The sequence below is a fragment of the Silene latifolia genome, chromosome 4, assembly GCF_048544455.1.
Source record: "Silene latifolia isolate original U9 population chromosome 4, ASM4854445v1, whole genome shotgun sequence".
Lineage (NCBI taxonomy): Eukaryota > Viridiplantae > Streptophyta > Magnoliopsida > Caryophyllales > Caryophyllaceae > Silene > Silene latifolia.
Window position 1 is genome coordinate 67,836,056 of NC_133529.1, and position 24,780 is coordinate 67,860,835.

The 24,780-nt window shown below is 37.9% G+C and overlaps 1 protein-coding gene and 1 non-coding gene across 2 annotated transcripts in view; one reads left to right on the forward strand and one right to left on the reverse strand.

Moving 5' to 3' along the window:
* Positions 1–2,113: 2,113 nt before the first annotated feature.
* On the reverse strand, positions 2,114–2,220 carry LOC141654322 (small nucleolar RNA R71). Its single transcript, XR_012547883.1, has one exon. It is a non-coding gene; the product is annotated as a small nucleolar RNA R71 (small nucleolar RNA).
* A 4,057-nt stretch (positions 2,221–6,277) lies between these two features.
* Positions 6,278–24,780, forward strand: part of LOC141651611 (uncharacterized) — a 70,758-nt gene continuing 52,255 nt past the window's right edge. The window contains exon 1 of the mRNA XM_074459315.1: positions 6,278–6,366. Within this exon, the coding sequence (XP_074315416.1) occupies positions 6,278–6,366 (89 nt within the window). The remainder of the gene's footprint in view (positions 6,367–24,780) is intronic.

Consider the following 24,780-nt stretch of genomic DNA (forward strand, 5'->3'; position numbering starts at 1 on the left):
CGCCCGTCCATCACCCATAATCCGAGCGTCTTCCTCCACAAGACGCCCGTCCAAAACACCACCAATCCGAGCGTCTTCCTCCACAAGACGCCCGTCCAGAAGCACCTAAATCCGCCCGTCCCGTGCCTAAGACACCCGGATTCCCATACAGTACTAGTTCGTCTACTATAAGCTTCAAGGAAGGATGCGCATCTTTTTCTAAAGACCGGAGTCTCCCTCGAGACCGGCGATTCCTCAACTAGGGTCTTAATCGTCATTTAAGCCCTTAGTTAACCCTAATTTATGTACCTAATCCCCACTATAAATACCCCATTAGTCTAATTAGAAGAGCATGTTCTTCTTAGCAATCTTTAGTGTAGTTAATATCAACCAAATCTCTCTTTAATATTGTAATCAACATTTAATCAAGTTTTAATACAAGTTTTATTTCCTTAATCTCTCTCTTGTTCATCCTTTATTTTGGGTAATTGAAGATTATTTGGGTTATTATTGGGAGATTGACAACTTTCCAATCAAGCATCAAGTACTACTTTTATTCTTTGGTTTATTATTGGAATCATTAGTAGTTATAATCCTCTTAATCCCTTTTTAATTATTGCTAATTATCTTTATTTATTCATCATGTTTCACTTTGTTGGTATGATTGACAACCTTGCTAGCATGTTCAACATGATAATGAGTGAGTAGTTCCTTAGCTAGGGTTAATGGGTAATTAGGGGAAACCAACATGGGGGATGATTCATGCTTAAATTAATATGTTTTCATAGTTTATTTGCTTGCTTGTTGTGAATCTCAACTCATGCACATGTTATGTTTGATGAAATGCGAGCCTATGAATCCTTGCATTTTTTACCCATCACCTATCTTTTCAATGAGACTTGTAAGACATAAACCAACTCGAGTCTCATTAGACCATGCATGTTGTTGAGTAGGGAAGATTAAGTCGACTTGTAGATGTTGTACAATCTAATCGATTCGGCTCCGGGACCCAAACTTTCCTAGGATTGTAAGATATAAACCAACTCGATCCATCACAACAATAATTGCTTGCTTATAATTTGATAATATGTTTGTATGATCAATTCCCATGAATCCCCTATGACCCCATGACACCCTAGTGCCTTTTATCAATTGTTTACATCCCTTTTTAATCATCTTGCTTGTTTACTTTCATTGCTATTTAGTTTAGTGATCTTCTACTTCAGACCCCAAATTGTGACACCCTTAGACACCACTAGTTGCAATAGAAATTCTCATCTCAATTCCCGTCCCTTGGGATCCGACCTTTACTTGCCTCTTTACTAATTGTAGAGTTTTTTTGTGAAGTTATAAATTGTGTTTTGGTCTAGGTGCTCCTAACGACAAGTACCGAAAACTAAACCTCCGCGAGAGTCCGACCAAAAATGGCGTCGTTGCCGGGGACGGTGTTAACTTGATTTAGATTTTCTTATATTGTTATTAGTTGTGTCTTTCTTTGCCTTAGGGAAGTAAAACTCCTCAAGGTTTGTTCTAATTGTTTTCAAGTTGTTTGATATTTTGCATGTCTAGAAGATCACAAGGTAACTTGTTACCCTTTGATCACGAAATTGAAAGGACTTTGACAACCAATAGAAGACTTGCTAGAGGAACTTTGAGAGGTATTAGTGAGGTTATTCAACCAAACAATATTGAGTTCATCAACCCTTTTGCAAGAGAAGGTGAGGAGAACCCAACACAAAATCCAACACAAAATCAACCCACAATGCCTAAATTTTCATCACATTCCATACCCACCGAGGAGAACCTACCCAATGGTACTCCCACACCACAACATTTAACCGGAAATTTTATTGCCAAATCCGCATTTATACAATTAGTCGAAAGAAGCGAATTTGGGGGGATGCCTAGTGAAGACCCTCATTCTCATATGGAGGCTTTTTATGACTATTGTGATGCGATCTCACAAACCGGTGTAACTCAAGACCAAATTCGATGGGTCTTATTTCCTTTTTCTCTAATTGGCACCGCCAAACAATGGTTGAAAAGCCTTGATAAGGCTACTCTCGGAATTGATTCTTGGAAGAAATTGGCTCTAACTTTCTACAAAAAGTTCTATCCACCAGAAAAGACTAACATGCTAAGAGCTCAAATTACAGGCTTTAAGCAAAGAGATGAAGAATCCTTGTATGAAGCTTTGGAACGATTCAAAGGAATTTGCCGCTCATGTCCTCATCATGGACTTAGCGAGTGGTTCTTGGTACAACAATTTTGGAACGGTCTTTATAAAGACTCAAGAAACATTCTCAACATGGGATCAAATGGAATGTTCACCGAAGTTGACGATAATCAAACTTGGAACAAGATTGAGGAAATGGCGGTCCATAACTCACAATATAGTAGACCTCGAAAGGCTACTAGAGGAGGAAAGCATGAAGTGGACTCCATTAGTCAATTGGGTAATCAACTTAGTGCTCACATTGATACCATTAGCTTGAAGTTTGAAAAAGCTATGGCTAGACTTGAAGAAGCCTCAAAATCTCCAAAGCATCATGTTAATGCCATGACGGCATCTTCATCAATCCCAAGTGGGATATGTCAGAATTGTGGAACTTTGGGACATGACCAAAGTGAATGTAGGGGGACAAATAAACAAGTGAATGCTTTTCAAGCATACAAGAGTGGTATCCCTTACTCCAATTATTACAATGAAAACACCAAATTCCACCCAAATCTCTCATACAAAAGCCAAAATGTTCAAAACCCTCAACCAACATACACCCCACCTCCCAAGAGAAACCAAAATCAAAGACCCTTTTACAACCAAAACCAAGGTTACCAAAATCAAACTCCATACAATCAACGAAATGACTAAGGTTTTGATGTTCAAAAAGCGGTCCTCCAAATGCAAAAGAATCAACAAGAGTTTTTCACTCAAATGCAAAAAGATAGTCAAGCAAAGGAAATCACCATCAACAACATCGCTCACACCAAAATGTTGGAAACCCAATTGACTCAACTAGCATCTTCAAGCTCTCAAAGACAAAAGGGGCAATTACCACCTCAAGGTAATCCCCCAAGACATGAAACGGTTAGTGCCATTCACTTGAGAAGTGGTACAAGGTATGAAGCACCGAAGAAGCAAGTTGAGGATGAAATTGTGGAAGCTAGTGACAAAGAAGAAATTGTGCAAAACTCCAAGGATGGAGAACCAAAAGAAGAAATTTCAAAGAAAAATGAAGATAAGGCCAAGGAGACAGAGCCCATTGTGATTAGGCTTCCTTTTCCAAGTCGCCAAGCCAAGCCCAAATTTGATAACCAACTTGAAAAATTTATGGAGATTGTGAAGAATTTGGAAGTCTCGATTCCTTTTACGGAATTAAACAATCACGTGCCGGCCTATGCAAAATATATGAAAGACATCCTTACAAAGAAGAAGTCTATCCGGAAGCTTGAGACTATCGCCTTCACTAAGGTGAGTAGTGCAATCCTTCAAGGGAGTTCACCTCCTAAACTTAAAGATTCGGGAAGCTTCTCAATACCGTGTACCATTGGCGACACCACGATCAACAAAGCCTTATGTGATCTTGGGGCTAGTGTGAGTGTCATGCCGTACTCGGTGAGTAAAAGGTTAGGGATGGGAGAGCTTAAATGCACCAATTGTTAGAAATCTATATCTGATTACAAAACATAGTCATATATGTTTTAAATTAATTTAGTCATAAAATTAAATGTTGATCTTATGCATGCAAACAATAAAAGGAATAAGGGAGAAATCATCATCTTACATTGAAGATTTCGGATTATTTGGGCACAAGTGAGTTCTCCTACTCAATTGTTCTTGAGCTTCCTAAAATGGATGAACAAGGATTCAAGTGTAGAATACCTCCCAAGGATTAATACCCAATATTAATTTGAATAAAATTGACCCAAAAACCTTTATTTTGTTCTCTGATTTCGGTTAAGAGAGGGAGAAGAAGGAAGAATATTTATCTCTCTAAAACTCTTATTTTAGATGGTTGTGTATGAATGAATAATCCTCTAACATTTTTATGTAATGTATAAGGTAAAAATTAGAGGAAAAATCCATGGTATTTCCTCTCACAAAACCGGGTAAGAGGGGGAGTAAAGGGGCCAATGCATGAGCTAGGTTGTCTTCACAAGAGCAAGTAGGTTTGCATGGCTAGTTTTAGGCAAATATGATTATGTTTACCACTAAGTTAATTAACATAATAATTTCCTAATACACCCCATTATTTCGGTCCATTTAGAGATAAAATGGATTCCATTTTATCTTTGTCAATTTGTCAATTTGTCACATGTCACATAAAATTGTTATGTATTTTTAACATATTAAAAATCAACGCATTAATAAAAATACGTCATATACAAAATCGACTTAGTAATTCATAATTACTTGTACCAAAATAATTTACCAATTATTAATCACAACATCTTGTATTTATAATAAATTATTCATTCAAATGCAATTGTTTCCTTAAACAATAATTTCATCTAAGTAATAAAACAATTCGATCACTTAGACCGTATCTTATTTAATCAAATTATAATGAGATACGTAAATATTACTTCCAAAATCGTCCGTCAATTTTAAGTAATTTAATTAACCCGTATCGTCATACGATCAATTAAATATTCAATTAAGAGTGTTACCCTTTAGGTATAACCTAAGGGGATCAAATGATCACCACCGTCGCACGACAGTAATGTCAAACTCTAGTCAGCCAATCATTACCGATATGTGTGGACCAGTTGACAGTAAAATATTACTTCCCAATCGTATTCTTTAAAATGAGACTTAAACATGTGATCATCATGATCGACAATTGTGATCACATTATTGTCAGAGGACACATATTCCAACAATCTCCCACTTGTCCTCGACAAGTGTGCGTCACCAATTCTCTTGTCCTATTACTATCTCCCACTCAATGCAAGGTGTCTTTCAGGTCGTACTTGCAAGTGATCATATCGAGAGTGGTTTCCTCGATCTGGAGAATAACCGATTGACCGGATTTATCTACCGTAGATATCTTCCGAGCGTGGCCACGCATTTCCAGTTCATTACTCCTCGAGTGGCCCTGAGATATTGTTATAACCCTGACTAGGGGTGGACAATTCCTATCGCACTCATTCCCTTCGACTAGCCACAGCCATCATAACCCAAAATATGCCCATTTGACCCCATTTACGAAGGTCGTAGTAACACAAATCAAAGTTAATCTGAACCTGTGCCATCTTAGGCGAATAGTCTTTAGTCAAAAGAATCGACTCATTAGAATACTATAGTAGCTCTCGCCACGACCAAGCTATATAAATTTGCCAGAACTCTATAAGCGGTCATAAGGCCCGACAAAGTGTTCCTTGATCTGCCTATGTGATCGACTAGTCATCTCACATGACTCTATGGCACTTGAACTTGCCATCAATCGCATCACACTCTAGTCACTTCGAGACGTCACCTCATACAAGTGACTATGGGCGAATACTATGTTAATCCGTGTTCACTTTAACGGGGTTCAATTTGTCACTACTACCCGTTTGGATGTAACAATGTATAAAGAAAAGATAAAAGACAGATGTGATTATGAACATGAACAAAAACAACACTTTTATTTCATTTCAAAATCTAACAAAACCTTGGTACACGTTTAAGTCCCATGGACGCAACATGTCCATCATGCTTGGCCTGCGATAAAGGCTTGGTAAGCGGATCGGCTATGTTGTCATCCGTCCCAACCTTACATATCGCAATTTCCTTTATTTCAATGAAATCTCTAATTACATGATATTTTCTAAGTACATGTCTAGATCTATTACTAGACTTTGGCTCTTTAGCTTGGAAGATCGTCCCACTATTATCACAATAGAGAGTGATGGGATCATTTGTAATACCCCGTATTTTATATAATCGAGTAAACGGATATTTTTTTATATATTAATTATTATGTATTTTTATATTACTAATTATGTCGGGATAATAGTTGAGTCGAGTTAATTGTTTAGTCGTGTTGATATCGTAAAATCGAGTTGTTGCATAAGTTATCTAAGACGGGTTTATATGGTATTCGAGACGTGAGCTAAACCATTTACCCTCGACCCATTTGGGTTTACCCAATATCATGTTTAACCCAATTAACCCAACACCCAACATCATATTCTAACCTAAGTTTAACCTAATTTTTACCCTAGCAACACACGACCCACACCTCAACCCGCCTCCCTCCTTTCATCAACTCCAACTTCTATCTTCACGCAAAACGAGAGAGAGAGAGAGAGCATGGGGATTGGCGGTGCAGCAAGGAAGACCTTAGGGTGTTTGTCGACCTTCATAGGTGGCCCTGGTGGCGGTAGTGGCGGCGGGAAAAGGTAAGAGTGCAACCTTCTCTGTTTTCTTTTTTGTCCGTCGGGTTTTTAGGGGTTGTGCGTGTCTTAGTGAGGTTCTTGGTGGTTGTTGACGGGGCATATGGGTAGAGTGGTAGGGGACGTGTGAAATGGTGGTGGTTATGGTGGCTTTAGGTGGTGGTGGTGGCTGAGATAGGCGGCGTCGCGATGGGGTGGTCAAACAGGTTTTTATACGGTTTCGAGATGGGTTTTTACACGACTATGTTGGGGTGGCACCACCGTGGACTAGGGGGAGGTCGAAATGGTGGTGCCATGGCGTCTGGGTTTGTGGGTTGGCGGCGAACATGACAGTGGTGGGTTTGCAGGGGATAGTTGTTGGCTGCGGTGGTGGTATGGCGGGAACAGAGGGTGTTTGGTGATGCGTGGTGGTGAACCAGGCCAAATGACGGCCTGGGTTTGACTCGCGGCGGGCGATCGACCCGAGTGGGGGTGGCCGTTGGTGGCTGGGGTAGAGTGGGGGTTTGGTCAGGTGGTTGTCGCGGTGGTGAGGTGGCGCGTGGGAGTGTGGGGGTGCGTGTGAAGGGACGTGGTTGATGACGGGTTGTGTTTGTTTTGGAAACGGGTTTTTCATAGTTTAAATCGTTATAATTCGTTAATTGGTCGTATACTTAATTAATTAATTCAATTCCCGAGTCTTCTAAATAATTTATTCAATTTAATCCCTGAGTTATTTAATATAATTAGAGACGGGTTTGAGTCGGGATTGTTTGAGTTGTTTAAGGATTGATTCGGGTATTTCTAAATCGTATAATTCGTTTAATCTTTATTTATTATATTAGTTATTTAATTTAAATCCCGAATCATTTAAATAAATTATTCTAGTCGGTTAAATAATTCAAGTCGGGTTTCGAGTCGGGTTTGTTAAAAGTGGAAAGTTACTATATCGGGAAAGTTTCCATTTTGGGAGATTTCTATATTTAGTAGTTAGTAATTATAAATATTATAATTGTTTTAGGTGACGGATTCGTGAAGGATCGATAATCAAATTCATTGCTTTACTTTCTGGACTGCTTAAGTGCTTAATTGGATTTGCTGGCACTTTGAGGTAGGGAAATACACTTGTCTTATTATCGTCGTTGTTGAGTTGTGTTGACTTGATTCCTGGTTGTTGACTTACGTTATGATTTATATACGGGAAGTGATTGACTGAATTTATCGTATTGAGTATGATATCACAACATCGGGTAATCGGCATGACTTAATGATTTATCGGTTCGTTGATTTATATACATATTGCATTGCATTAATTATCGTTGAGCATTTCATATGCATTGGAGTTGGAGGAAGATGTGGTGGTGACGATGTTGGGATACGATGTGATGTTGTGATAAGGCCAGGGCGGGTTCTGCAGACTTGCCCTGGTGTCCTCAACTGAAAGTGCGCAGATCGGCTACGGTCGATATATATAGTCTAGGGGATCGGTATGGGCTGGGTTGTCCGGGGTATGAGATATGAGATATGAGATATGAGTTGAGATGGAAATGGAGGTGACGGAGGAGCATGCATATCATATTTATTGTTTCATTGTTTTCCCTACTCAACCTCGTGGTTGACCCTGTGTATTCGTGAACACCTGTGATGAACCATAATGGGGAGCAGATTTGTGGTACTAAAGATTAGCTGACTTGGGAGCTATGGGATGCGTGAGGGCTTGGTCAATCTACCTAGAAGTCTAGACCACATAGAAGATTTTATCACTTAATTTATTTTCCGCTGCGGGTTGTATTTATCTTATATTAAGTATTAGTTGGATAATTTGTAATAAACACGTAATCGTTAAGTTTTAATTTAAAGTACTTTGGTATTGTTGTACTTTGTTATTCACTACCTCGGGAAACCGAGATGGTAACAGTCCGGTTTATTAGGGAATGTCTTGCTAAAGGCTCCTTCATAAACCGGGGTGTTACAAAGTGGTATCAGAGCAAACGATCCTCAGGCCTAAACCAATGAACCCAATGAACGTAGGATGTGTCCAAGTAAAATGAACCCCGGGAATAAAGCGATAGGAGATCACAGTGCGGTTAAGAAGGCGCCCTTAATACGTGCTCTTTTGCCCTCTCCGTTTTGAACCAGGTAACCCGAGAGAAATTGAGTGAATGGGTAGTTAGAAGGAAAACCTTGAATATAATCGAGTGGATGTACACCTTGAGACCCATATGTTCTAACCATTCTACAGGACAACGTTACGGTAAGTATTTTGTATGAATGATGATGTGATCATATGATGTTGTGGAAATGAGAAATAAATCTTCGTGTTCAGATTGATAATCAATGAAGTGTTGGAATGTGGTAATCGTGAGCGTGAAAATAATTACGAAATTATGATATTTACCTAGGTGGATGTTGAATGATGTGCTGATAGTACTATTATGTCTAGTGATATGCGGTTATGTGATCCCAAAGCCATGCTAGTATAGTCTTGTGATAGTAATAAGAAACACTATTGAATTGCATGTTTCTAGTCATAGCAATCGTGATTAGATTTAAGGAGTAGATCGAGATGCAACGGGATTCTATGGGGTAGATGTTACGAAGGTATACAGTGTGAGATTTAAGTTAGGATGAGTTAGTATCGATAGTGTGGTTGTAAGAGCTTGGAACATAGTAGATGAATGACCTAGTGCTGAAACACGTTTGTTAGATTTTACTCCCTAATTGATCTTGCTGTCATTTATTTTCTGTTAATCCCCTATGGATGAAAATTTTGTGAGAGATAGCCTCGTGAGTTAGTGTTCATTTGGCGTTGGTTTCATGCTTATATGATATACGGATTAGGAGTAATAAATATTTTAGTAGGCTGTGGTCAGGAAGTTCCTGTGCAGTGATGTTTTGACCAATGATTTTGTAAAAATCCTCATTTAAATTGTATTGATAATTTTTGCATAATTCCAACTCCATCGATCAGAATATTCGCATATGTTTTCAAATTGTTAAGCCACGAAAATTCTTGATGTTTCTATATTAAATGGTACGTTTTGCAAACTGACCCAAGTTTCGAACCAATTGCCGTCACATACTTATTTGGAACAACTGAGTTGTAAAATGCTTTAAAAATGAAATTCTTGTGCTTTAGACATAATTATTTTTCCCCTGTGTTTTTTTAACTCTCGGTATGTTATAAAAAGTAATCTAACTCAAGTATTCGTTGGACGGTTATTTATTTGTGATTTTTGAAAGTTACAACGTGAATCATGACTTGTAAATGTGCGTACTATGTGAGTTTTCATATAATTGTTTGGTTATTTCATGAGCCTTATAAATGTGATCTTATAATGTTTTATATGATGATAGTAGCACGCATGTTCAGTAGTTATGTATCTTAACAGGCGATAAAATTAAAGTCTAGTTGATAACATTGTTGGCATGATAGCGTGAGTAAAATTGGATAGCTTAAATTGATTCTTAATCAAGGGTGAAATATTTTATACGAGTCCAGTTGTTGCATATTTTATGTATGTTTGGCATGTTGTAATATCTCTAGTATGTTCATCATATTTGCATGGTGGTCGGATATATAAAATATAAAACTATGTTCTCATATCTTGGTAAAGTTGATGGCGTTAAAAAAAATTAATTTGATTGTTCTAATATACTCGCATGAATAATTATAATAATTATGTCTAAATGTTTACACATGGATGATAGTAATGAGTATGTCCAAATGTTCACACAGGTAGGATGCATCTAAGTTCTAATGTCTTTCATATGAGTTGTGTGCCAATAGTTATATTTATTACCTTCATCACATTAAATTATTTGATTGGACCTAAAACTATAACATGATAATAAACAATGTTGTTATTCCTTATTGAATATGTTCGTTATTATATTGTCATAAAATGCTAAAGTGATTCTTGCAATTGTATGGGTGTGATATAAAGGAAACTGTTTGACATAACATGACAATTGGCATATCTATATTCTCGAGTCGTTACTATCAATTATATTATAATAAAAATTGTCATGATAACTATGTTGGCAATTATAATGGGATAACTCTTTTGACGATTCACATGATATGCATTGGTTTAAATGATAGTCATTATAGTTACATTTAATTGAGCCTACGAGTTGCCTAATTATTCAATCATGCAAATCAGAGAAGTTGTTCAAGTTGCTAATCTTTTATCATAGCTAGTGTTCTACAAAGTATATGATGGCAAATGTATATGTTTAAACTATTTATACAATATCTCTTGTTTCTTTGAGAAAGAATTATACTAAGTTCTTTGGACACAATTGAATGATATGGTTGCTAAAATGTGAAACATAGGTGTGATATGGAAGTAATGTTGTCGTTGTCATAGATCATATGTAGTTACTTTTATTGGGAAACATGTTTTTAATTGATATCGTGCAAACAATTTTTATAATTTAAAGTATGAATTATGGGTATGTTGTTGATTGCTTAAATTCATCGACCTAATTCGTGACCTAAACCAGTGAGTGAGTAAAGGGTTGAATGGACGTGTCAATAAGATCCTGTGATTGTGATAGATAGTAGTGGTAGATCTATTTCTGTGATATGTTTACAAATGTGAGAAGTTCTTAGATTGTTTTGTTGATTTTGCTCTCGCTCGTTCATAGTCTATAATTGATCATCAAATTTGTTTAATTGTGAAACCGTGTAAACCTTGGTTCCTTTCTTGTTGTTCTTTTAGTTTGATGTTGTGTTTTTAAGTTAAGCATGAGCTAGTAATAAATGCTACTTGTTGACAATCAGTTAATTCCTTAATAAAACCTCGTTTCGACCTTAATGTTGATGCGCAATCTCTATCATGTATTCTTTCCTGTCACATGTGGTTGATAATGATTTTGTTGTATAGGTATATGAAAATTGAAAAGAGGTTACGAGGACGTAACCATGTTTCTAGTCGGGTAGGATTGTAAAATCTTAATGTTTATGTTGCACTTTTTTGTAGATGGTAGTTTTGACCAAGTAGATGTTTCGTTGTGGGGTATCTATGCAAATGAGTTCTATATGTTTTATTCATACTTCTGTTAGTTGGTTGATGTGTAAAAGAAGAGTGTAGTTAAACTATTGATATTGAGATTGAGATTGACCACTAGTATTGAGTTGTGGGGCCTTTGTGCCGAGTTATGTTTACGGTCCAGTGTGATCATGGTTATTGAGTTACTTGAGTTCGAGATCGGAATTTAGATGGAAGACGACGGTGTTCTCAGATGATTATTTAGTTGTTATACATTTGTGTTCTCAGGTAGTTATTAGTTGTAGTTAGTTGGGTTAAGTGAAGATGAGTTAAACTTCGGGACGAAGTTTATTTTTAGGAGGGCAGAATGTAACATTTCGTGTCTGTTATGTTTGATTGATGTGTCAAAAGTGTGTGTTAACTGTGTTAGAAATGCGTGACGTCCGTATGTACGATATAGTGTACCCTTCTGAGGTTTGAGTACGGGAGCGAACTTCGGGACAAAGTTCATTTTAAGAGGGGAAGACTGTAATACCCCGTATTTTATATAATCGAGTAAACGGATATTTTTTTATATATTAATTATTATGTATTTTTATATTACTAATTATGTCGGGATAATAGTTGAGTCGAGTTAATTGTTTAGTCGTGTTGATATCGTAAAATCGAGTTGTTGCATAAGTTATCTGAGACGGGTTTATATGGTATTCGAGACGTGAGCTAAACCATTTACCCTCGACCCATTTGGGTTTACCCAATATCATGTTTAACCCAATTAACCCAACACCCAACATCATATTCTAACCTAAGTTTAACCTAATTTTTACCCTAGCAACACACGACCCACACCTCAACCCGCCTCCCTCCTTTCATCAACTCCAACTTCTATCTTCACGCAAAACGAGAGAGAGAGAGAGAGAGCATGGGGATTGGCGGTGCAGCAAGGAAGACCTTAGGGTGTTTGTCGACCTTCATAGGTGGCCCTGGTGGCGGTAGTGGCGGCAGGAAAAAGGTAAGAGTGCAACCTTCTCTGTTTTCTTTTGTCTGTCGGGTTTTTAAGGGGGGTTGTGCGTGTCTTGGTGAGGTTGCTGGTGGTTGTTGACGGGGCATATGGGTAGAGTGGTAGGGGACGTGTGAAATGGTGGTGGTTATGGTGGCTTTAGGTGGTGGTGGTGGCTGAAATAGGCGGCGTCGACAGGGGTGGTCAAACAGGTTTTTTATACGGTTTCAGATGGGTTTTTACACGACTATGTTGGGGTGGCACCACCGTGGACTCGGGGGAGGTCGAAATGGTGGTGCCATGGCGTCTGGGTTTGTGGGTTGGCGGCGAACATGACAGTGGTGGGTTTGCAGGGGATAGTTGTTGGTTGCGGTGGTGGTATGGCGGGAACAGAGGGTGTTTGGTGATGCGTGGTGGTGAACCAGGCCAAATGACGGCACTGGTTTGACTCGCGGCGCGATCGACCCATGGGGGTGGCCGTTGGTGGCTGGGGTAGAGTGGGGGTTTGGTCAGGTGGTTGTCGCGGTGGTGAGGTGGCGCGTGGGAGTGTGGGGGTGCGTGTGAAGGGACGTGGTTGATGACGGGTTGTGTTTGTTTTGGAAACGGGTTTTTCATAGTTTAAATCGTTATAATTCGTTAATTGGTCGTATACTTAATTAATTAATTCAATTCCCGAGTCTTCTAAATAATTTATTCAATTTAATCCCTGAGTTATTTAATATAATTAGAGACGGGTTTGAGTCGGGATTGTTTGAGTTGTTTAAGGATTGATTCGGGTATTTCTAAATCGTATAATTCGTTTAATCTTTATTTATTATATTAGTTATTTAATTTAAATCCCGAATCATTTAAATAAATTATTCTAGTCGGTTAAATAATTCAAGTCGGGTTTTAGTCGGGTTTGTTAAAAGTGGAAAGTTACTATATCGGGAAAGTTTCCATTTTGGGAGATTTCTATATTTAGTAGTTAGTAATTATAAATATTATAATTGTTTTAGGTGACGGATTCGTGAAGGATCGATAATCAAATTCATTGCTTTACTTTCGGATCGCTTAAGTGCTTAATTGGATTTTCTTTGGCACTTTGAGGTAGGGAAATACACTTGTCTTATTATCGTCGTTGTTGAGTTGTGTTGACTTGATTCCTGGTTGTTGACTTACGTTATGATTTATATACGGGAAGTGATTGACTGAATTTATCGTATTGAGTATGATATCACAACATCGGGTAAGCGGCATGACTTAATGATTTATCATTCGAGTGATTTATATACATATTGCATTGCATTAATTATTGTTGAGCATTTCATATGCATTGGAGTTGGAGGAAGATGTGGTGGTGACGATGTTGGGATACGATGTGATGTTGTGATAAGGCCCGGGCGGGTTCTGCGCAGACTTGCCCTGGTGTCCTCAACTGCGAGTGGCGGATCGGCTACGGTCGATATATATAGTCTATGGGGATCGGTATGGCTGGGTTGTCGGGGTATGAGATATGAGATATGAGATATGAGTTGAGATGGAAATGGAGGTGACGGAGGAGCATGCATATCATATTTATTGTTTCATTGTTTTCCCTACTCAACCTCGTGGTTGACCATGTGTATTCGTGAACACCTGTGATGAACCATAATGGGGAGCAGATTTTGACAGTACTAAAGATTAGCCGACTTGGGAGCTATGGGATGCGTGAGGGCTTGGTCAATCTACCTAGAAGTCTAGACCACATAGAAGATTTTATCACTTAATTTATTTTCATTGCGGGTTGTATTTATCTTATATTAAGTATTAGTTGGATAATTTGTAATAAACACGTAATCGTTAAGTTTTAATTTAAAGTACTTTGGTATTGTTGTACTTTGTTATTCACTACCTCGGGAAACCGAGATGGTAACAGTCCGGTTTATTAGGGAATGTCTTGCTAAAGGCTCCTTCATAAACCGGGGTGTTACAAAGTGGTATCGAGCAAACGATCCTGCCTAAACCAATGAACCCAATGAACGTAGGATGTGTCCAAGTAAAATGAACCCCGGGAATAAACGATAGGAGATCACAAAGTGCGGTTAAGAAGGCGCCCTTAATACGTGCTCTTTTGCCCTCTCCGTTTTGAACCAGGTAACCCGAGAGAAATTGAGTGAATGGGTAGTTAGAAGGAAAACCTTGAATATAATCGAGTGGATGTACACCTTGAGACCCATATGTTCTAACCATTCTACAGGACAACGTTACGGTAAGTATTTTGTATGAATGATGATGTGATCATATGATGTTGTGGAAATGAGAAATAAATCTTCGTGTTCAGATTGATAATCAATGAAGTGTTGGAATGTGGTAATCGTGAGCGTGAAAATAATTACGAAATTATGATATTTACCTAGGTGGATGTTGAATGATGTGCTGATAGTACTATTATGTCTAGTGATATGCGGTTATGTGATCCCAAAGCCATGCTAGTATAGTCTTGTGATAGTAATAAGAAACACTATTGAATTGCATGTTTCTAGTCATAGCAATCGTGATTAGATTTAAGGAGTAGATCGAGATGCAACGGGATTCTATGGGGTAGATGTTACGAAGGTATACAGTGTGAGATTTAAGTTAGGATGAGTTAGTATCGATAGTGTGGTTGTAAGAGCTTGGAACATAGTAGATGAATGACCTAGTGCTGAAACACGTTTGTTAGATTTTACTCCCTAATTGATCTTGCTGTCATTTATTTTCTGTTAATCCCCTATGGATGAAAATTTTGTGAGAGATAGCCTCGTGAGTTAGTGTTCATTTGGCGTTGGTTTCATGCTTATATGATATACGGATTAGGAGTAATAAATATTTTAGTAGGCTGTGGTCAGGAAGTTCCTGTGCAGTGATGTTTTGACCAATGATTTTGTAAAAATCCTCATTTAAATTGTATTGATAATTTTTGCATAATTCCAACTCCATCGATCAGAATATTCGCATATGTTTTCAAATTGTTAAGCCACGAAAATTCTTGATGTTTCTATATTAAATGGTACGTTTTGCAAACTGACCCAAGTTTCGAACCAATTGCCGTCACATACTTATTTGGAACAACCGAGTTGTAAAATGCTTTAAAAATGAAATTCTTGTGCTTTAGACATAATTATTTTTCCCCTGTGTTTTTTTAACTCTCGGTATGTTATAAAAAGTAATCTAACTCAAGTATTCGTTGGACGGTTATTTATTTGTGATTTTTGAAAGTTACAACGTGAATCATGACTTGTAAATGTGCGTACTATGTGAGTTTTCATATAATTGTTTGGTTATTTCATGAGCCTTATAAATGTGATCTTATAATGTTTTATATGATGATAGTAGCACGCATGTTCAGTAGTTATGTATCTTAACAGGCGATAAAATTAAAGTCTAGTTGATAACATTGTTGGCATGATAGCGTGAGTAAAATTGGATAGCTTAAATTGATTCTTAATCAAGGGTGAAATATTTTATACGAGTCCAGTTGTTGCATATTTTATGTATGTTTGGCATGTTGTAATATCTCTAGTATGTTCATCATATTTGCATGGTGGTCGGATATATAAAATATAAAACTATGTTCTCATATCTTGGTAAAGTTGATGGCGTTAAAAAAAATTAATTTGATTGTTCTAATATACTCGCATGAATAATTATAATAATTATGTCTAAATGTTTACACATGGATGATAGTAATGAGTATGTCCAAATGTTCACACAGGTAGGATGCATCTAAGTTCTAATGTCTTTCATATGAGTTGTGTGCCAATAGTTATATTTATTACCTTCATCACATTAAATTATTTCAGTTGGACCTAAAACTATAACATGATAATAAACAATGTTGTTATTCCTTATTGAATATGTTCGTTATTATATTGTCATAAAATGCTAAAGTGATTCTTGCAATTGTATGGGTGTGATATAAAGGAAACTGTTTGACATAACATGACAATTGGCATATCTATATTCTCGAGTCGTTACTATCAATTATATTATAATAAAAATTGTCATGATAACTATGTTGGCAATTATAATGGGATAACTCTTTTGACGATTCACATGATATGCATTGGTTTAAATGATAGTCATTATAGTTACATTTAATTGAGCCTACGAGTTGCCTAATTATTCAATCATGCAAATCAGAGAAGTTGTTCAAGTTGCTAATCTTTTATCATAGCTAGTGTTCTACAAAGTATATGATGGCAAATGTATATGTTTAAACTATTTATACAATATCTCTTGTTTTGCTGAGAAAGAATTATACTAAGTTCTTTGGACACAATTGAATGATATGGTTGCTAAAATGTGAAACATAGGTGTGATATGGAAGTAATGTTGTCGTTGTCATAGATCATATGTAGTTACTTTTATTGGGAAACATGTTTTCAGAATTGATATCGTGCAAACAATTTTTTATAATTTAAAGTATGAATTATGGGTATGTTGTTGATTGCTTAAATTCATCGACCTAATTCGTGACCTAAACCAGTGAGTGAGTAAAGGGTTGAATGGACGTGTCAATAAGATCCTGTGATTGTGATAGATAGTAGTGGTAGATCTATTTCTGTGATATGTTTACAAATGTGAGAAGTTCTTAGATTGTTTTGTTGATTTTGCTCTCGCTCGTTCATAGTCTATAATTGATCATCAAATTTGTTTAATTGTGAAACCGTGTAAACCTTGGTTCCTTTCTTGTTGTTCTTTTAGTTTGATGTTGTGTTTTTAAGTTAAGCATGAGCTAGTAATAAATGCTACTTGTTGACAATCAGTTAATTCCTTAATAAAACCTCGTTTCGACCTTAATGTTGATGCGCAATCTCTATCATGTATTCTTTCCTGTCACATGTGGTTGATAATGATTTTGTTGTATAGGTATATGAAAATTGAAAAGAGGTTACGAGGACGTAACCATGTTTCTAGTCGGGTAGGATTGTAAAATCTTAATGTTTATGTTGCACTTTTTTGTAGATGGTAGTTTTGACCAAGTAGATGTTTCGTTGTGGGGTATCTATGCAAATGAGTTCTATATGTTTTATTCATACTTCTGTTAGTTGGTTGATGTGTAAAAGAAGAGTGTAGTTAAACTATTGATATTGAGATTGAGATTGACCACTAGTATTGAGTTGTGGGGCCTTTGTGCCGAGTTATGTTTACGGTCGGTGTGATCATGGTTATTGAGTTACTTGAGTTCGAGATCGGAATTTAGATGGAAGACGACGGTGTTCTCAGATGATTATTTAGTTGTTATACATTTGTGTTCTCAGGTAGTTATTAGTTGTAGTTAGTTGGGTTAAGTGAAGATGAGTTAAACTTCGGGACGAAGTTTATTTTTAGGAGGCCAGAATGTAACATTTCGTGTCTGTTATGTTTAATTGATGTGTCAAAAGTGTGTGTTAACCGTGTTAGAAATGCGTGACGTCCGTATGTACGATATAGTGTACCCTTCTGAGGTTTGAGTACGGGAGCGAACTTCGGGACAAAGTTCATTTTAAGAGGGGAAGACTGTAATACCCCGTATTTTATATAATCGAGTAAACGGATATTTTTTTATATATTAATTATTATGTATTTTTATATTACTAATTATGTCGGGATAATAGTTGAGTCGAGTTAATTGTTTAGTCGTGTTGATATCGTAAAATCGAGTTGTTGCATAAGTTATCTGAGACGGGTTTATATGGTATTCGAGACGTGAGCTAAACCATTTACCCTCGACCCATTTGGGTTTACCCAATATCATGTTTAACCCAATTAACCCAACACCCAACATCATATTCTAACCTAAGTTTAACCTAATTTTTACCCTAGCAACACACGACCCACACCTCAACCCGCCTCCCTCCTTTCATCAACTCCAACTTCTATCTTCACGCAAAACGAGAGAGAGAGAGAGAGCATGGGGATTGGCGGTGCAGCAAGGAAGACCTTAGGGTGTTTGTCGACCTTCATAGGTGGCCCTGGTGGCGGTAGTGGCGGCGGGGAAAAGGTAAGAGTGCAACCTTCTCTGTTTTCTTTTGTCCGTCGGGTTTTTAGGGGGTTGTGCGTGTCTTGGTGAGGTTCTTTGGTGGTTGTTGACGGGGCATATGGGTAGAGTGGTAGGGGACGTGTGAAATGGTGGTGGTTATGGTGGCTTTAGGTGGTGGTGGTGGCTGAAATAGGCGGCGTCGATGGGGTGGTCAAACGGGTTTTTATACGGTTTCGGATGGGTTTTTACACGACTATGTTGGGGTGGCACCACCGTGGACTCGGGGGAGGTCGAAATGGTGGTGCCATGGCGTCTGGGTTTGTGGGTTGGCGGCGAACATGACAGTGGTGGGTTTGCAGGGGATAGTTGTTGGTTGCGGTGGTGGTATGGCGGGAACAGAGGGTGTTTGGTGATGCGTGGTGGTGAACTGAGGCCAAAAATGACTTTGGGTTTGACTCGCCCGCGGCGATCGACCCGGTGGGGGTGGCCGTTGGTGGCTGGGGTAGAGTGGGGGTTTGGTCAGGTGGTTGTCGCGGTGGTGAGGTGGCGCGTGGGAGTGTGGGGGTGCGTGTGAAGGGACGTGGTTGATGACGGGTTGTGTTTGTTTTGGAAACGGGTTTTTCATAGTTTAAATCGTTATAATTCGTTAATTGGTCGTATACTTAATTAATTAATTCAATTCCCGAGTCTTCTAAATAATTTATTCAATTTAATCCCTGAGTTATTTAATATAATTAGAGACGGGTTTGAGTCGGGATTGTTTGAGTTGTTTAAGGATTGATTCGGGTATTTCTAAATCGTATAATTCGTTTAATCTTTATTTATTATATTAGTTATTTAATTTAAATCCCGAATCATTTAAATAAATTATTCTAGTCGGTTAAATAATTCAAGTCGGGTTTAGTCGGGTTTGTTAAAAGTGGAAAGTTACTATATCGGGAAAGTTTCCATTTTGGGAGATTTCTATATTTAGTAGTTAGTAATTATAAATATTATAATTGTTTTAGGTGACGGATTCGTGAAGGATCGATAATCAAATTCATTGCTTTACTTTTTTTCTGGATCGCTTAAGTGCTTAATTGGATTTTTGGCACTTTGAGGTAGGGAAATACACTTGTCTTATTATCGTCGTTGTTGAGTTGTGTTGACTTGATTCCTGGTTGTTGACTTACGTTATGATTTATATACGGGAAGTGATTGACTGAATTTATCGTATTGAGTATGATATCACAACATCGGGTAACTGGCATGACTTAATGATTTATCAGTTCAGTGATTTATATACATATTGCATTGCATTAATTACTGTTGAGCATTTCATATGCATTGGAGTTGGAGGAAGATGTGGTGGTGACGATGTTGGGATACGATGTGATGTTGTGATAAGGCCCAGGCGGGTTCTGCAGGACTTGCCCTGGTGTCCTCAGCTGCGAGCTGGCAGATCGGCTACGGTCGATATATATAGTCTACCGGGGATCGGTATGGCTGGGTTGTCCGGGGTATGAGATATGAGATATGAGATATGAGTTGAGATGGAAATGGAGGTGACGGAGGAGCATGCATATCATATTTATTGTTTCATTGTTTTCCCTACTCAACCTCGTGGTTGACCCTGTGTATTCGTGAACACCTGTGATGAACCATAATGGGGAGCAGATTTGACAGGTACTAAAGATTAGCTGACTTGGGAGCTATGGGATGCGTGAGGGCTTGGTCAATCTACCTAGAAGTCTAGACCACATAGAAGATTTTATCACTTAATTTATTTTCCGCTGCGGGTTGTATTTATCTTATATTAAGTATTAGTTGGATAATTTGTAATAAACACGTAATCGTTAAGTTTTAATTTAAAGTACTTTGGTATTGTTGTACTTTGTTATTCACTACCTCGGGAAACCGAGATGGTAACAGTCCGGTTTATTAGGGAATGTCTTGCTAAAGGCTCCTTCATAAACCGGGGTGTTACATCATTGGCGGTAGGTACTACTCTTAGACCTTCCGTGAATTGCCTGATCCACACAGCTTCCTTGGCAGCTTCTGATGATGCAATGTACTCAGCCTCTGTAGTTGAATCCGCGGTCACAACTTCCTTGAAGCTTCTCCAGCTAATGGCACCACCATTGAGCATGAAAACGAAACCAGCTTGTGATTTCATGTCATCTCTATCCGTTTGAAAACTCGAGTCCGTGTATCCATTAACACGTAGCTCGGTTTCTACTCCAAACACTAAGATAGAATCCTTAGTTCTTCTCAAGTACTTAAGGATGTTCTTGACGGCTATCCAGTGACTCTCACCTGGATTTCCTTGATATCTACTCGTCATGCTCAAGGCATACGAGACATCATGACGTGTGCATATCATGGCGTACATGATTTATCCAACAGCGGAAGCATAAGGGATCATCTTCATGCGTTCAACATCATGGGGTTCGGAGGGAGATTGAGACTTGCTCAATATTGTCCCAGTTACCATAGGTACCAATCCCCTTTTGGATTTGTCCATGCTGAACCGTCGAAGAATCTTATCAAGATAAGACTCTTGACTTAGTGCGAATATCCTTTTGGATCTATCTCTATGGATCCGGATACCTAATATGCGTTGTGCTTCTCCTAAATCCTTCATTTGGGAGTAGTTACCTAACCACTTCTTAACAGAAGACAACATTGGAATATCATTTCCAATGAGTAGTATGTCATCCACATACAAGATTAGGAACACAACATTGCTCCCACTAAATTTCATGTATAAACATGGTTCCTCAACACTTCGAGTAAAACCATTCTCTTTTATCACATGATCGAATCGATAATTCCAACTTCTAGATGCTTGCTTAAGACCATAAATGGATCTCTTAAGCTTGCACACTCTGTTAGGATTTTTAGAATCAACAAAACCTTCGGGTTGTGTCATGTACACCTCCTCTTCTAAATTCCCATTTAGAAAAGCGGTTTTGACATCCATTTGCCATATTTCATAATCATGAAATGCGGCAATCGCTAACAAAATCCGTATGGATCTTAGCATGGCTACGGGGGCGAAGGTTTCATCATAATGGAGACCTTGGACTTGGGTAAATCCTTTTGCCACTAGCCTAGCTTTGTAGACATCATCATGTCCTTTTATGCCATTCTTGACTTTGAAAATCCATTTGCATTGAAGAGGTCTTGCCCCTTTAGGCAAATCTACCAAGTTCGATACTTGGTTTTCATGCATAGAATCCATTTCTGACTTCATGGCTTCAAGCCATAAGGAGGAATTAGGACTAGAGATTGCGGCCTTGTAGGTGGCGGGCTCGTCACTTTCTAAAAGCAATACATCGAGTGTTCCATCTTCTTCGATAAGTCCCACATATCGATCGGGATGGCGAATAACTCGGCCCGTTCTTCTAAGTGGAGGAGGGACAACCACGTTAAACGACGAAGGAACATCTTCTTGTGTCTCTACCTCGGTTTGTGGCTCTTGAACTTCATCAAGTTCAAAATTTCTCCCACTCTGTCTCTTAGAAATAAAGTCTCTTTCTAAGAAGACAGCCTCGCAAGACACAAACACTTTGTTATCTTGAGGTTTGTAGAAATAGTATCCTCGAGAGTTCGAGGGGTAACCTACAAAGGTGCATTTTTCGGATCTTGGGGCAAGCTTGTTGTCGGTTTTTGCCTTGACGTAAGCATCACATCCCCAAATCTTCATATAGGATATATTGGGAACTCTTCCCGTCCACATCTCATATGAAGTCTTTTCGGTTGTCTTTGTGGGACTATTATTCAAAGATCTAATTGCGGTTTTGAATCGCAAATCCCCAAAACGAGTTTGGAAGCTCGGTTTGACTCATCATTGATCGAACCATATCAAGTAGGGTTCTATTTCTCCTTTCGGCAACACCATTGAGTTGTGGTGTTCCGGGTGGAGAAAGTTGTGATATGATACCAGAACCTTTTAAGTGTGAATCGAATTCAAGGCTAAGATATTCTCCACCACGATCGGAACGTAGTGCTTTTATCTTTTTGTCCAATTGGTTCTCTACTTTGTTTTGAAATTCCTTGAATTTCTCAAACGCTTCACTCTTATGTTTCATTAAATAGACATACCCATATCTACTCAAGTCGTCGGTGAAGGTTATGAAGTAGTGATAATTTCCTCGAGCGGTGATACTCATTGGTCCACACACATCGGTATGTATGAGTCCCAATAGTTCACTAGCTCGTGTCCCTTTACCACTAAAAGGATTACGAGTCATTTTGCCAAGAAGGCAATATTCGCATGTTCCATATGATTGATAATCAAATGGAGTAATCACATTACTTGAAATTAATCTTTTGATGCGATTCTCGCTTATGTGACCTAATCGACAATGCCAAATGAACGCTTCATTTGGGTCACTTGATTTGAGTTTCTTTGATTGAATGTTATAGATATCATTAGTCGGATTCGAGGTTTCTAAAATGTAAATGCCATTAATGGAAGAAGCTTGGCCTATAACCAAGTCGTTCCTAGAAATAGTACAACGATTGTTCTTAATGACAAAACAAAAACCGTCCATGTCTAACATAACGATTGAAATAATGTTTTTAGAGAGTGTAGACACATAAAAACAATTATGTAAATACAACTCAAATCCATTAGGCAAAGCTAATACATAAGTTCCTTTGGATTCGGCCGCTACTCGAGCTCCATTTCCAAGGCGTAGATCCACATCTCCTTTGCTAAGCCTCTTCACGTCTCTTAAACCCTGTAAATGATTACAAAGGTGAGAACCACAACCGGTATCCAGTACCCATGTCGTAGTGGAAGTATAATTTATATCGATAACATAAATTTCCTTAGGAATTTTACCTTTTGGAACGATGATTCCTTCCCTTATATTTCGCAAATATGCGGGACAGTTCCTAAGCCAATGTCCCATACCATAGCAATAATGGCACTCATCATCAACTTGCTTGAAGTTTTTCCTTTTCTTTCCCTTATTCTTGAACTTTTTGCCCTTTGACGCAAGAACTTTATTGCTTGAGCTCCCACTAGTTTTGGCATTTTTATCTTCCAAAGATAAAGATCCTATAGATTTTATGAGGCGGTCTTCCTGAGACCGACTCACAAGAGATCTTGTAGGAGGTTTAGAAGAAGTGATGAAGTTTAGGTTTCCATCCGAACCAATCCCAAAATGAAGTTCTCTAGTAGTGTCAAAATCATTGTTGAAGCAAACGTCGTCAAAAACATTGTGGCAAGACTCAATAGTTATCGGTGCGGTAGCGTTTGATGGATTCATTGTAATGAACTACAAGTATGGAGGAAAAGGAAATATTAACATTTGTCTTTTTAATATCATACTTGTAAATAAATTAACAAGATATGAGCATTTATATAGTGACCTCTACCCAACTATTATAAATGATTCCAAGATCCAAAATCATATTAACTTGGGCACGGTAGGGCCGATACATCCCTTATCAATATAACTCGGTGGATTAACGCGTAATCGATTCGACTTTTAGAACTCTTGGTCGATAAAATTACATTAACATTTATCTTTAGCCCGGAACACATGCGACGACGGTCACAAATACTTCTGTTGAGCTCAATCCAAATTTCGAATAAATGTGTCCATGATCCAAATCCACATCAACTTGGGCACGGTAGGGCCGATGAAACCCTCATCAACATGAATTCGGTGGATAGACATTTATCACCCACTTCCCCTACGTAACAAGGTTTGTACCCCGGTATGGCCGAGTGCACTCCCTCGCGAAATAGGTTTTCATGGTTTCTACTTTTTGGTAAGGCTAAGTCTCAATTGTTTAATTTTAGCGAGAGGTCATGTCAATTTATTATCTATCACGTTTTAAGTGAACTAAAGCGGTGAACTACTATAATTCTAATTGACACGATCGATAAACTCGATTAAAAGATGATGCATGTTTTAGTTATGGCGATTTAGCGATGCATGCGACATATAAATAAAATGCAAAGAATAAAAATAAATCCTAGTATTGCCTTCCTAAAATAGAAAATCTAATTAACTATTACATATTCGTAAACCAACTCCATTGGTCCCTTGAACTTCGGTTCTTGGCACGCATATCGAGGTAACACCGTCTTTATGAATCGCCTTCTTTAGTGACACCGTCTTCAAGGAACTCCGAAATAATTAAATTACATAAAAAATTACATAATTTCCTATTATAAATTTGTAATTAAAATAAAATAAATCTATTAAATTACAAAACGGTGATACGAGATCACAATAAATTACAACCGAATCGATATTCCCATACATTTCGGGTAATACCAATTAAAAACTAAGGCCATACTAAGTAAAATTACATAATTCAAAAATTACATAAAATAAAATTATGACAATCATAAATAAAATGCAGCATTATAATATGTATGAACATGCCCAATTTTATGCTAAATCGACTTTAAGGAGCCAATATCGTATATTAAACGGTTTTTACGGATTTGCGTGATTCAACCTTATAAAATCACA